Consider the following 14,158-nt stretch of genomic DNA (forward strand, 5'->3'; position numbering starts at 1 on the left):
ACCTGTGTGCTACTTCTATACTTGTAATATTTTTAAATGAAGTTATTTTTTGTATTAAAGAGTGGACAAGTGGAATGACTATTAGTCATTCCAGTGGTAGTTTCTGTAAAGAGTACTAGAATGTTTTTCATGTACTGTACATTGAAAACAGATGTTTACTTGATTATTATTTTACTACCTCTTCCATCTTATCATTTGTACTTGATGCAGGTGTGGCCATCCCTCTGCAGTACATGGGTGATCTTCCTGGTGTGATGTACCAGACTGTGGCATCACCTCTCTTCAGTGCTGCTCCACTTGTGCTGCCTAACATAGTTTACCAACATACGGCCTTCCACTCACCTCTAGCACACATACCAGGCATACCTACAGAGGCAGACAAGCCTTCACCAGTCCACACAGACCAGTCACCAAAGGTCAGTTACTCATGTGTATTGTTTCATAATAATAATAATTAACTATTTCATGGCTTTCATTCTTGTTAACACAGAGGCCAAATTTTGACTGAGGAAATTATACAATTTTAGTATCATTTAAAAGCTATTGTTGTTGGCAGAACTCAAGTACTAAATGTTCTGCTACTCACTTGCGGCGCCCCGACTCCCAGGCTACATCAGTTAAAGCAGAGCCAGGCTCAGCAAGGGGCAGCACTGCCTCAGCCTCGGGCAAGATTATCTGCTCTCACTCACACGTTGCTGAAAGTTTACGCTCCTATGTAGAAGATACGCCACTACCGTCTCCAGGTTGTGTGCCCAAGGTAAGAGATTATGTTTACATATTACAGTCAGATCCTCAAATTCACAAGCTTTGTAATACCTTATATTGCATTGTACAAAATTTTTACATTTCCCATTTTTGGCTTCACACACAACCCCTAAACTGAAAAATAACCAGAAGTTTTATCTAGCATTTGCTCAGTGTTTTTTTCCAAACCTAAATATCTTCTGTTTTGGGTATTTTTTTATGAATGCCAGTATTAACGAGATTGAGAGGGAATATAAAAAAATATCTCAAACATAGAGTGGGCCCAAATCTTAAAAAAAAAAAAAAAGTATATGGGCAAAATCTTGCATTCACAAATTCTAGATTCACTAGACCTCTAGAAAGACAACCCTTGTGAATATGAGTGTTCATATATTACCCTACTTAGATTATTAGGGGCCCTATTTATTAAGTGCCCTATTTTTGATGTATCATATGGCTATGCAGTAGATATCTCACTCTTACTTTTTATCTTCCTCCCTCCCTTACTCCTTTCTTCCTTCCTTATTCTCTACCTCTAGAATAGTGAGAGGGATAATATAACAAGAAAGATAGAAAGAAGGAACAACAAAAGTAAAAGAGTAAGTAAAGGAACCATCAGTTGAGAATATAAGCCAAAAATGTAATGAATACAAGAAATCTAAATTGATTGGTTACTCAAAGACTATAGTAAGATACACAGTTAACTAAACAAATACAGTAACACCCCAACTTACAACTTTCCAACTTTCGGTGATCTAACTTAAGAACAAGGTCCAAAGAAAACAGTCCAGGTGACCCAAAGAAGAAAACACAATCATCACCATTCACTGAATTACCATCTTTCCAGAAGTGTGCTGACATTACAGTGAGATTACCCCACTATATTCAACATCCCCTCCCCCCCATCCAAAGTTCAGGTACTTTACTTACCACCTCCAGGTCTCAAGTCCAACTAATCAATTTTTCTAAATTTTTTTCATGAAAGATATCCTGCTTGCCCTCTAACCAGTGCATCCATTAAAAGCCACTTGTCTCCATACACTTCTATTTAACACACTCACACAAGCCTGCTGGATGCTCAAGGCCCTAAAACTCAAAGCCTCTTGTACCCTTTCCCTTCTGCCCTTCCTGGAATGTATACCTGGAGTGTGGTTTAGAAAGACACATAAGCAAACACTATGACATATTTATTAGGAAATGTTTCGGTCCTGGGACCTTGATCACTTCTAACATACAGAGGTAGAAAGACATTATATACAGGCAGAGAGTGAGGTGTAAGTGACACTTGGTGACCTGAAGAATGCCATGTTTGGATGAGGACGGATAGATGATGAGATCATGTGACTCCTGTGTTGTTGGGTTGGTGGTGCTTAGCCTGCTTGAGTATCATGTATGCTAATGTTTTAGAAATTTTGTGGTTTCCAGTGTTACACCATCACCGACACAATAGAACATAACACTGGAAACCACAAAATTTCTAAAACATTAGCATACATGATACTCAAGCAGGCTAAGCACCACCAACCCAACAACAGAGGAGTCACATGATCTCATCATCTACCCATCCTCATCCAAACATGGCATTCTTCAGGTCACCATGCATCACTCACACCTCACTCTCCACCTATATATAATGTCTTTCTACTTCTGTATGTTAGAAGTGATCAAGGTCCCAGGACTGAAACGTTTTCTAACGTTTTCTATTATTTTTTAAATACACTACCTAACAGAATACTCCATTCTACTGAATTTATAACAATGCATGCAACCATATGACCTGTCTTTGTAATACTCACTTGTGCTTTATAGTAATCAGTTTACATTAATGTTTTTCACTGATTTCATCATTGCTTAGTTAATCTTAAGTTAATTTTAAGCCAGCCCGTAATGCTATGCATAGTATAAGTGGCTTTGGCATGCTGCTCTTATCTGTATTTTTTTTGTACCTCTGTAAGTGTGCTCAAATTATAAATAAATAAATATGTCATAGTGTTTGCTTATGTGTCTTTCTAAACTAACTTGCCAGTATTCATTACCAAGGTTTATTCCATACCTGGGGTATACCTGGAGAGAGTTCCAAGGGTCAATGCCCCTGCAGCCCAGTCTGCAACCAGGCCTCAAGGTGGATCAGGCCCTGATCAACCAGGCTGTTAGTGCTGGCTACACACAGTCCAATGTATGACCCACAGCCCGGCTGGTCAGGTACTGACTTTAGGTGCTTGTCCAGTGCCTGCTTGAAGACAGCCAGGGGTCTATTGTAATCCCCCTTATGTATGCCAGGAGACAGTTGGACAGTCTTGGGCCCCTGACACTTATTGTGTTGTCTCTTATCGTGCTAGTGGCACCCCTGCTTTTCATTGGGGGATGTTGCATCGTCTGCCAAGTCTTTTGCTTTCGTAGGGAGTGATTTTCGTGTGCAAGTTTGGTACTAATCCTTCTAGGATTTTCCAAGTGTATATAATCATGTATCTCTCCTGCCTACATTCTAGGGAGTACAGGTTGAGGAACTTCAAGCGTTCCCAGTAATTGAGTATCACAGTTATGTGTACCGTGAAGGTTCTCTGTACATTTTCTAAGTCAGCAATTTCACCTGCCTTGAAAGGTTCTCTTTTCCTCCTATGTTCATCTCCAGATTTATATGCCCTCTTTATCAACCTATTCCTCTCCATCCTTTCTACATGCCCAATCACCTCAACAACCTCTTTTCATAGATGGAAATAAATGGTATAAAATACCAACACAATGGAAAAATAAACACATAAGCAGTATAATGTGATCCTTTATTGACAACATTTCACCCACACAGTGGAATTTATCAAGTCACAAACAGATTTGATCTGTTTGTGACTTGATTAAGTCCACTGTGTGGGTGAAACGTTATCAATAAAGGATCACATTATACTGACTATGTGTTTATTTTTCCAACCTCTTTTCATACCTCTGACTTATACCCTTTGTCACCCCACATCTTTTAATTTCTACCTTCCCTGCATGGTACAGTGGGCACAGAGCAATATTCATTGAAAAATTCTCCCCCAGTGAAATCTTGCTGCCCACAAGTAACTTGACAAGTACCATCACTGGTGAAGTTTCTCTTGTTGCGACCATTCTCATAATCTACCTTCTCATTTTCCAGCTGGTATTGCATACATTACACCGTAACTATACATTAAACCCTCAATATAACAGACTAATGTGGGGAGGGGGTTGTCTGAGTGTCTTTTAAATCTGAATAATATTAAAAAAAATACCAAAAAAAAGTACTGAAGTACTCTACTTAATATAGTACTGTACAAACAGTTAACATACAGTAGAAACCCGGTATCCACCGATTTGGTTTTCGCAATTTCAGTTATCCGTGGTTTACTTTGGCCTGAAAATAAGCCTTAATTTTGCTTAATAATAACATCAAAGCACAAAAGTAGTGATACTGGAAGTTCTTCAGAACCTAAGAGAATCCATGTAATGCTTCCCATCAATGAGAAAGTGATAATTCTCCACTTATTGTGCATAATTTATCAATTAAACTTCATCATAGGTATGTGTGTAAATGAAAAAAGACTTATATAGAGGGTTCACTACTATCCACAGTTTCTGGTATTCATGGCAATAATAATAATAATAATAATATCTTTATTTCTACAAGTACAGTGGACCCCCGTCTTACAATGGCATCGCGTTACGTTAAATCCGCCATACGATACATTTTAATGCAAAAATTTTGCCTCGCCTCATGCTAAAAAACTCACCTTACATGATTCGTCCAGGATGCATCCCACATGTGGCCTCAGCACCAGTATTTACAAGCCAGCCAGTGCGGTCGCATCTATGCATACATTCGATACATTCCACATTATCCCAATGTTTTTAGTGCTTGTAACTGCAAAATAAGTCACCATGGACCCCAAGAAAGCTTCTAGTGCCAGCCCTGTGGCAAAAAGGGTGAGAATTAGTATGGAACTGAAAAAAGAGATTAAGGAAATGTGTGCAAAGTGGCTTGAAGTGCAAACCTTTATGGATGAAAATCACCCTTACACAGCTATTGCAAGCCATGCTGGTGACTATTACAATGACAATGTTGTGAACCACTTTAGACAAATCATAAAGGAACGAGAGGTACAGGCCTCTATGGACAGATATGTTGTGCGACAGAGGTCCAATGACTCTCAAGCTGGTCCTAGTGGCATTAAAAGAAGAAGGGAATTAACCCCGGAAAAGGACTTGATACCTCAAGTCCTAATGGAAGGGGATTTCCTTTCTAAATAATAACAACTTCCACACTCTCCCCTCCTCCCATCCCATCAATCATCGCCAGATCTTCAATAAAGGTAAGTGTCATGTATTCTATTCTTAGTAGAGTATTAACTGTGCATGTCTTCTTCAGTTTGTGTGTATTAAAATTAATATTTCATGTGGTAAAAATTTTTTTTTTCATACTTTGGGGTGTCAGGAACGGATTAATTTGATTTCCATTATTTCTTATGGGGAAAATTAATTCACCTTACGATAATTTCGACATACAATGAGCTCTCAGGAACGGATTAATATCATAAGGCGGGGGTCCACTGTACATGTACAAGGCATACAGGCCTAGCTGACATCAGTGACATACTACTGGTATATAGAAAGCCCCTTGTTATGCAGAGCATTTTGGGCAAATTAGGTCAGTTTTGTCCCAGGATGCGACCCACACAAGTTGACTAACACCCAGGTATCCATTACATGTATTACTGATGGATGAACATGGACAGCTGATGTAAGGAAACATGCCCAATGTACCTACCCTTGCCAGGAATTAAACCCAGACCCTCACCGTGTGAAGCAAGAGCTTTTGCCATAAGGCTGTGGGCCACCGTGGTCTGGTCTTGGAACATATCCCCCACAGATATGGGGGAACTATTGTATATACAGTGGACCCCCGGTTCACGTCATTAATCTGTTCCTGAGAGCTCATCTTAAAGCAAAATTATCGGAAAGCGAATCAATTTTCCCCATAAGAAATAATGGAAATCAAATTAATCTGTGCAAGACACCCAAAAGTATGAAAAAAAAAACTTTTACCATATGAAATATTAAGTTTAATGAAATAGAATAATTACAATAGCAATAATAAAAATAGAATAAACACAATAGAATAATTGACACTTACCTTTAATGAAGATCTGGTGATGATTGATGGGAAGGGAGGAGGGGAGAGTGTCGAAGTTTTTAATGTTTAGAAGGGGAATCCCCCTCCATGCCACTAGGACCAGCTTGAGAGTCACTGGACTTCTGCTGTCTACTCACACTATGTATGCCACTATGATTCTTAAATCTTTCAAACCAACCTTTGCTGGCCTTAAATTCGCTCACATCACCACTAGTTGCAGGCATTTTTCTAATTAAATCCTCATGCAACTGCCTAGCCTTTTCACAAATGATCGCTTGAGAGATGCTATCTCCAGCTATCTGTTTTTCATTTACCCACACCAGTAACAGTCTCTCAACATTTTCTAACACTTGCGATCACTGTTTTGTAATCACAGTTGCACCTTTTGCAAGAACAGCTTCCTTGATTGCCGTTTTCCTGCTCACTATAGTAGAGATGGTTGATTGGGATTTACTATACAACTTGGCCAGGTCCGACACACACACTCCACTTTCATACTTTGCAATTATCTCTTTCTTCATTTCAATAGTCATTAGCACCCTTGGTCTCGAAGGGTTGGCACTAGAAGCTTTGTTGAGGCCCATGGTGACTTATTTTGCAGAAACAAGCACCAGAAACAGTGATAATATGGATAATATGGAATGTACCGAATGTATCCTTAGATACGTGCACACTGGCTGGTTTGTAAACACTGGCACACACGGGGCAGTTCAGGCCACATGTGGACACGTCTTGTACGAATCGTATCGCGTACCGGGTTTTGTTACGGGAACTGGGGCAATTTTTTGGCGATATAACGCTTTGGATACTGGATTTATCAGTTACCGGTGACTTCGCAAACCAGGGGTCCATTGTACTATAATTAGTATTGAAAATTAAAGGAGTTACCTGTAATTTTAAAAGTCTGTTATATCAAGAGTTTACTGTGCCTTCTTCTGTTATTCTTCTAAGTAAATATATTGATCATTATCTGGCAAGTACAATGATGCTCCACAACTCAAATATATCTCCTGTGATTTTGAATTAATGAGATGTAACTGTACAGAATATGCATATACCTGTGTATTGATTGATGACTGATTTGTGTAAATGAGAGCTACTTTGAGAGAGAAAATCAGTTGCTGTTGTTTAAATCACTTCTTTTAGCCTTCGGCTCCTGAAGCTTGAAAGGTTAGACAGCAACAAGACTGTAAGATTATTAAAGGGATGGACCAGTAAGCCAGTGGAAGGCCTCAGTCGGATGACCAAAAGCTCCAGTGGCGAGTCATCATCTAAGACCCATGTCAGGAAACGCTTGTCCTGTTTTCTGACAAACCTAACCTAACCTATGTATTCCATGTTAGGTAAAGGGAGACAGATGCAACTAATGCCATAAAATGTCACATTAATTACATTGTGTTCTTTTACCTAACATTTTGTCAGTAATTCTACCATTATTACTATGTATGTTATCCAAAATCTGGTATAAAGATTTTTTGTGATGCATAGGTAGTTGACTTCGTCAATTTAATATCTTTAAAATTGGTTTTGATGGTAAATGTAATTAAAAAATCGTTTTTTGGGGCAGTAAATTTTTTATATTATATAAAAATTGTTTTAGAGTAGGTATTCATTATTCATATTCGAACCTACACAGATTCACTAGTTTAGTGGTGGTTTTTACCTGTGTCAGTGATAATGTGTGTTCTGGTGCATATGTGTGGAGCCCTAGTGTAAGATAAGTCTGCTAACCCACAGGATTCTCAGATGAAGTGTGACTCATCACAAGTATCGCAGTTCTCACAGTCAACTAGCGTCCTGGCAGAAGCTGAAAGTATAGGTTCACCTGGGAAGCAAGACAAGATGGTAGTTGAGGACTGTGAGCCACTTCATGAAAACTCCAGGTAACTTACTCTCCCAGTTTAATTTTTTCTGGGTCTTCAAGTCATAAGTGATTCTTCAACAATGAACAGACAAACCCTCAAAAGATAGGCAGAATAGGCAGAATTTTTTTCCTCTATCCAATTTTCTGACCTTTTTTAAGGATTGAGAGCATTGTTTGGAATTTTGTATTCCTTAGAATACAGTTACACAATACTGTACACCTGAATACTTACCTGAATAAACTTACTTATTTATATAAATTTTATGCATTGCACCCTCTGGTGCCCATATTGAGAGGCAGTTTGTTTATATATTGCAATGAAACTTTGTTTTTATGTACATATATATATATTTTTTCAACAAACCGGCCATATACTACCAAGGCAGGGTGACCTAAAAAGAAAAACAAAAGTTTATCTTTTTAAATTTAGTAATGCATGAAGGAAAAGGGTAACTAGCCCCTTGCTCCTGGCATTTTAGTTGCCTTTTACAACATGCATGGCTTACAGAGGAAGAATTCTTTTCCACTCCCCCATGGAGACTGAATGTATGTAAAAGGTAATATATAGTACTGGACACATTCTCAAAGTAAGTTCCATCTCTAACAGTCAAGACCTCAGTACAGTGGACCCCCGCCTAATGATCAGCTCCCAACTTGACCAATTATGTAAGTGTATTTTTGTAAGTGCTTTTGTAGGTGTATTTTTGGGGGTCTGAAACGGACTAATCTAATTCACAATATTTCTTATGGGAACAAATTCGGTCTATAACGGCACCCAAACAGACTTCTGGATTGAAATAATATCGTTAGGCGGGGGTCCACTGTATTTGGGTGTTAAGGTGTACATTTGTTCAAGAAAATATGATCTTGGTAAACCTGATCATCAGTATTGAAGAGGCAATGAGACTTTTGGTAATCATATCAACAGTAGCCCTATTGTTTTGTCTTGAATGAGTGACTTGCAAGACTGTAGTATCATGACTACACAACTCAGGAATGGAGCAGGATTTGACCATAGTGAGGTTTTGCTAAAATTACCAAACCAACACTTATTACTATGTTATGCAGGCCTACAAAGATTGATCCAACTAGGTATATTTCTTTACACTACAGAAGTTATCATGAGCCCCACCCACTGTAACCTGATGCCCATATGGCAGTAGGGAAATCTAGTTTAGGCACTTAAAAGCTGTATCAGTGAATCATAAAATAATTTTAACATTTTTGTAAACAACTGAAGATATCATGGTATAGTGATGACAGCACTGGTTGAGTAATGTTATGACAGGATCTCATAGTAATGATGACGGTACTGGTTGAGTAATGGTATGACTGAGGATCTCATGGTATAGTGATGACAGTATTGGTTGAGTAATGGCATGACTGAGGGCCTCATAGTAGTGATGACAGCACTGGTCGAGTAATGTTATGACTGACAATCTCATAGTATAGTAATGACAGCACTGGTTGAGTAATGTTGTGGCTGAGGATCTGATGGTATAGTGATTCCAGTGCTGGTTGAGTAATGTTATGACTGAGGATCTCATAGTGTAATGATGACAGCACTGGTTGAGTAATGTTATGACTGAGGATCTCATAGTGTAATGATGACAGCACTGGTTGAGTAATGTTATGACTGAGGATCTGATAGTGTAGTGATGACAGCACTGGTTGAGTAATGTTATGACTGAGGATCTCATGGTATAGTGATGACAGCACTGGTTGAGTAATGTTATGACTGAGGATCTGATAGTGTAATGATGACAGCACTGGTTGAGTAATGTTATGACTGAGGATCTGATAGTGTAGTGATGACAGCACTGGTTGAGTAATGTTATGACTGAGAATCTCATGGTATAGTGATGACAGCACTGGTTGAGTATGTTATGACTGAGGATCTCATGGTATAGTGATAATAGCAGTGGTTGAGTGATGTTATGACTGAGAATCTCATGGTATAGTGATAACAGCAGTGGTTGAGTAATGTTACGACTGAGAATCTCATGGTATAGTGATAACAGCACTGGTTGAGTATGTTATGACTGAGGATCTCATGGTATAGTGATAACAGCAGTGGTTGAGTGATGTTATGACTGAGGATCTCATGGTATAGTGATGACAGCACTGGTTGAGTAATGTTATGATTGAGGATCTCATGGTGTAGTGATAACAGCACTGGTTGAGTAATGTTATGACTGAGGATCTCATGGTATAGTGATGACAGCACTGGTTGAGTAATGTTATGACTGAGGATCTCATGGTATAGTGATAACAGCACTGGTTGAGTAATGTTATGACTGAGGATCTCATGGTATAGTGATGACAGCACTGGTTGAGTAATGTTATGACTGAGGATCTCATGGTATAGTGATAACAGCACTGGTTGAGTAATGTTATGACTGAGGATCTCATGGTATAGTGATGACAGCACTGGTTGAGTAATGTTATGACTGAGGATCTCATGGTATAGTGATGACAGCACTGGTTGAGTAATGTTATGACTGAGGATCTCATGGTATAGTGATGACAGCACTGGTTGAGTAATGTTATGACTGAGGATCTCATGGTATAGTGATGACAGCACTGGTTGAGTAATGTTATGACTGAGGATCTCATGGTATAGTGATAACAGCACTGGTTGAGTAATGTTATGACTGAGGATCTCATGGTATAGTGATGACAGCACTGGTTGAGTAATGTTATGACTGAGGATCTCATGGTATAGTGATGACAGCACTGGTTGAGTAATGTTATGACTGAGGATCTCATGGTATAGTGATGACAGCACTGGTTGAGTAATGTTATGACTGCTTCATCATCAGTCAAGTCTTTCTCTTCCTGACTTGCTTACTATCTTGTTAGTATGATTTTGCAAGTCACTGATATAACTTTGAAGAGACTTGAAGTAGATAAACAATAAATACAGTGGAACCACAAGATTCATACTTAATACATTCCAGGAGCTAGTACTAAATTTGAAATGTACAGTGGACCCTCGGTTATCGGCTGTAATCTGTTCCAGAAGCTCGGCCTAAAACCGAAATAATATTTCCCATAAGAATTAATGTAATTACAATTAATCTGTCCCAGACAAAAATATTTACCAAAAAATAATTTTTTAACAGTTAAATCAGTATTACATGCCTTTATTGAACACTAATGCTGACTTCTGGAATGCCTGCTATACTTCCTGCATGCCTGCTACACTTCCTGCATGCCTGCTACACTTCCTGCATGCTTGCTACACTTCCTGTATGCCTGCTACACTTCCTGCATGCCTGCTACACTTCCTGCATGCCTGCTACACTTCCTGCATGCCTGCTACACTTCCTGCATGCCTGCTACACTTCCTGCATGCCTGCTACACTTCCTGCATGCCTGCTACACTTCCTGCATGCCTGCTACACTTCCTGCATGCCTGCTACACTTCTTGCATGCCTGCTACACTTCCTGCATGCCTGCTACACTTCCTGCATGCCTGCTACACTTCCTGCATGCCTGCTACACTTCCTGCATGCCTGCTACACTTCCTACATGCCTGCTACACTTCCTACATGCCTGCTACACTTCTTGCATTCCTTCTACACTTCCTGCATGCCTGCTGCACTTCCTGCATGCCTGCTACACTCCCTGCATGCCTGCTACACTCCCTGCATGCCTGCTACACTTCCTGCATGCCTGCTACACTCCCTGCATGCCTGCTACACTCCCTGCATGCCTGCTACACTCCCTGCATGTTTGCTACACTCTCTGCATGCCTGCTACACTTCCTGCATGCCTGCTACACTTCCTGCATGCCTGCTACACTTCCTGCATGCCTGCTACACTCCCTGCATGCCTGCTACACTCCCTGCATGCCTGCTACACTCCCTGCATGCCTTCTACACTCCCTGCATGCCTTCTACACTCCCTGCATGCCTGCTACACTCCCTGCATGCTTGCTACACTTCTTGCATGCCTGCTACACTCCCTGCATGCCTGCTGCACTCCCTGCATGCCTGCTACACTTCCTGCATGCCTGCTACACTTCCTGCATGCCTGCTACACTCCCTGCATGCCTGATACACTCCTTGCATGCCTGCTACACTCCCTGCATGCCTGCTACACTCCCTGCATGCCTGCTACACTCCCTGCATGCCTGCTACACTCCCTACATGCTTGCTACACTCCCTTCATGCCTGCTACACTCCCTGCATGCCTGCTACACTTTCTGCATGCCTGCTACACATCCTGCATGCCTGCTACACTTCCTGCATGCCTGCTACACTCCCTGCATGCCTGCTACACTCCCTGCATGCCTGCTACACTTCTTGCATGCCTGTTACACTTCCTGCATGCCTGCTACACTCCCTGCATGCCTGCTACACTCCCTGCATGCCTGCTACATTCCCTGCATGCCTGCTTCACTTCGTGCATGCCTGTTATGCTCCCTGCATGCCTGCTACACTCCCTGCATGCCTGCTACACTTCCTGCATGCCTGCTACACTCCCTGCATGCCTGCCACACTTCCTGCATGTCTGCTACAATTACTGCATGCCTACGACACTCCCTGCATGCCTGCTACACATCCTGCATGTCTGCTACACTTCTTGCATGCCTGCTACACTCCCTGCATGCCTGCTACACTCCCTGCATGCCTGCTACACTTCCTGCATGTCTGCTACACTTCCTGCATGCCTGCTACACTCCCTGCATGCCTGCTACACTCCCTGCATGCCTGCTACACTTCATGCTTAAATTCCATGGTGTTTCTTGCTTTCTTTTCCATAGGAACTTTCTTTGGAGCAATGATCACTTATTTCACAGTTGCACTGTAAAAAAAAAAAAGCTTCCTTATGCACCGAAAGACACAGCCAAACTGACGCGTCCGAAACAGACGATCACCGAAATAATGGCCGATCACCGGGAGCCGAAAAACCAACCGATCACCAAGTTGGCCAATAACAGGAACAGACAATAATCAAAGGTCCACTGTACTAAAGTCGAAGCAATATTTCCCATAAGAAATAATGTAAATCCAATTAATCCATTTCAAACATCCAAAAATATTAACAAAAAATACATTTTATAAATTAATTATAGTTGTACATGCACACAACAAACATAAATAGTACCTAAATTAGTAATAGAAAAATAAACATTTAACCCTTTCAGGGTCGGCAGGCCCTCTCCCAGACTTGTTCTCAAGGCCGACAAATTTAAAAAAAAAAATTATTTTTTCTTATGAAAAGATAGAGAATCTTTTCCCGATCATAATGACACCAAAAGTATGAAATTTGATGGAAAACTTACGGAATTATGCTCTCACGAATTTAGCGGTCTCAACGATGTTTACACATCGGCGATTTTGCCCACTTTGAGCCCTATTTTTGGCCAATTCCAGTGTACTAGTTGACAAAAATCATAATTACTTTGCTAGAACTCCATTTTTTCTATCGAATGAGTACAAGAAACCACCCATTTACTGATTTCAACTATCTAATAAAGTGGTCAGAATTTAGCAATTTTGCTAATTTCACACAAATTTCAAAAGATGCCAATTTCCAAATAGGGTCCAGAATAAACAAAAAAGACATTCCTGGCACAAAAATAACATTTCTTCTGTTCATTAGTCATGTCCCTACACCCCTCTTATATTCTTTTGCTTTCCACTTTGAATTTTTATTCTCACAAAAAATAGAAGATTTACTGTTATGCAGACTACTGCATTAGTGTAGAAATAGTATAAATAATATCAGTGCACTTGTGAAAGAATATTAGATTCACCAGGTGATGTGTATTGAACGCGTGGCATGATTTGTTTACTTTTGAGCTTTGGCAAAAATCGAAGATTTCTGCTACTTTGAGCTCAATTTCAAGGTACTTTTTATTGTAAAACCAATCAAAATTGTCTCAATTTCTGTAATATGTCTTCCATTCTATAAAAATGAGACCAGGAAAACTAGAATACCATCATAAATACTATATGAAAATACAGTGCAAAGTCGCTGTTTTAAACCAAAAACACTGTCAGAGTTTTTTTTTTTATTACGCACTGTGTGCTGCAGGATTTTTTTTTTATACTGCGCACATTGACCACATAGACGCATTCTTTCATATGTAGGCCTACCAGCTTTCTCTCACTAGATTTGAGGGCGCTAGAATTTAGGCGTACTAGTACATCTAAAACCCTGGTGCGTAAGCCATACTAGTACATCAGAAACCCTGAAAGGGTTAAATAAACGTTTAAAATAACATTTTTACTTACCTTTATTGAAGACTGTTGATGGCATCTGGAAGATAGGGAGGAGTGAGAGAGGGCTTATTGTTTGGAAGGGGAATCCCCTTCCATAAAGACTTTAGGTAACAAGTCCTTATCTGGGGATACTTCCCTTCTTTGTCTTTTAATGCCACTAGGACC

The 14,158-nt window shown here is 40.1% G+C and overlaps 1 protein-coding gene across 5 annotated transcripts in view; it reads left to right on the top strand.

Moving 5' to 3' along the window:
* per (period circadian regulator) overlaps window positions 1-14,158 on the top strand; it is a 172,905-nt gene that overhangs the window by 110,585 nt on the left and 48,162 nt on the right. For 4 of the 5 annotated variants that reach the window (XM_070092108.1, XM_070092122.1, XM_070092111.1 and 1 more), the window contains exons 19-21: window positions 211-416; window positions 557-757; window positions 7,631-7,776. In XM_070092108.1, coding sequence (XP_069948209.1) covers window positions 211-416; window positions 557-757; window positions 7,631-7,776 — 553 coding nt within the window. The remainder of the gene's footprint in view (window positions 1-210; window positions 417-556; window positions 758-7,630; window positions 7,777-14,158) is intronic. The other variant, XM_070092127.1, reaches the window with a different exon arrangement.

Source organism: Cherax quadricarinatus, chromosome 3 (genome assembly GCF_038502225.1).
Source record: "Cherax quadricarinatus isolate ZL_2023a chromosome 3, ASM3850222v1, whole genome shotgun sequence".
Taxonomy (NCBI): Eukaryota; Metazoa; Arthropoda; class Malacostraca; order Decapoda; family Parastacidae; genus Cherax; species Cherax quadricarinatus.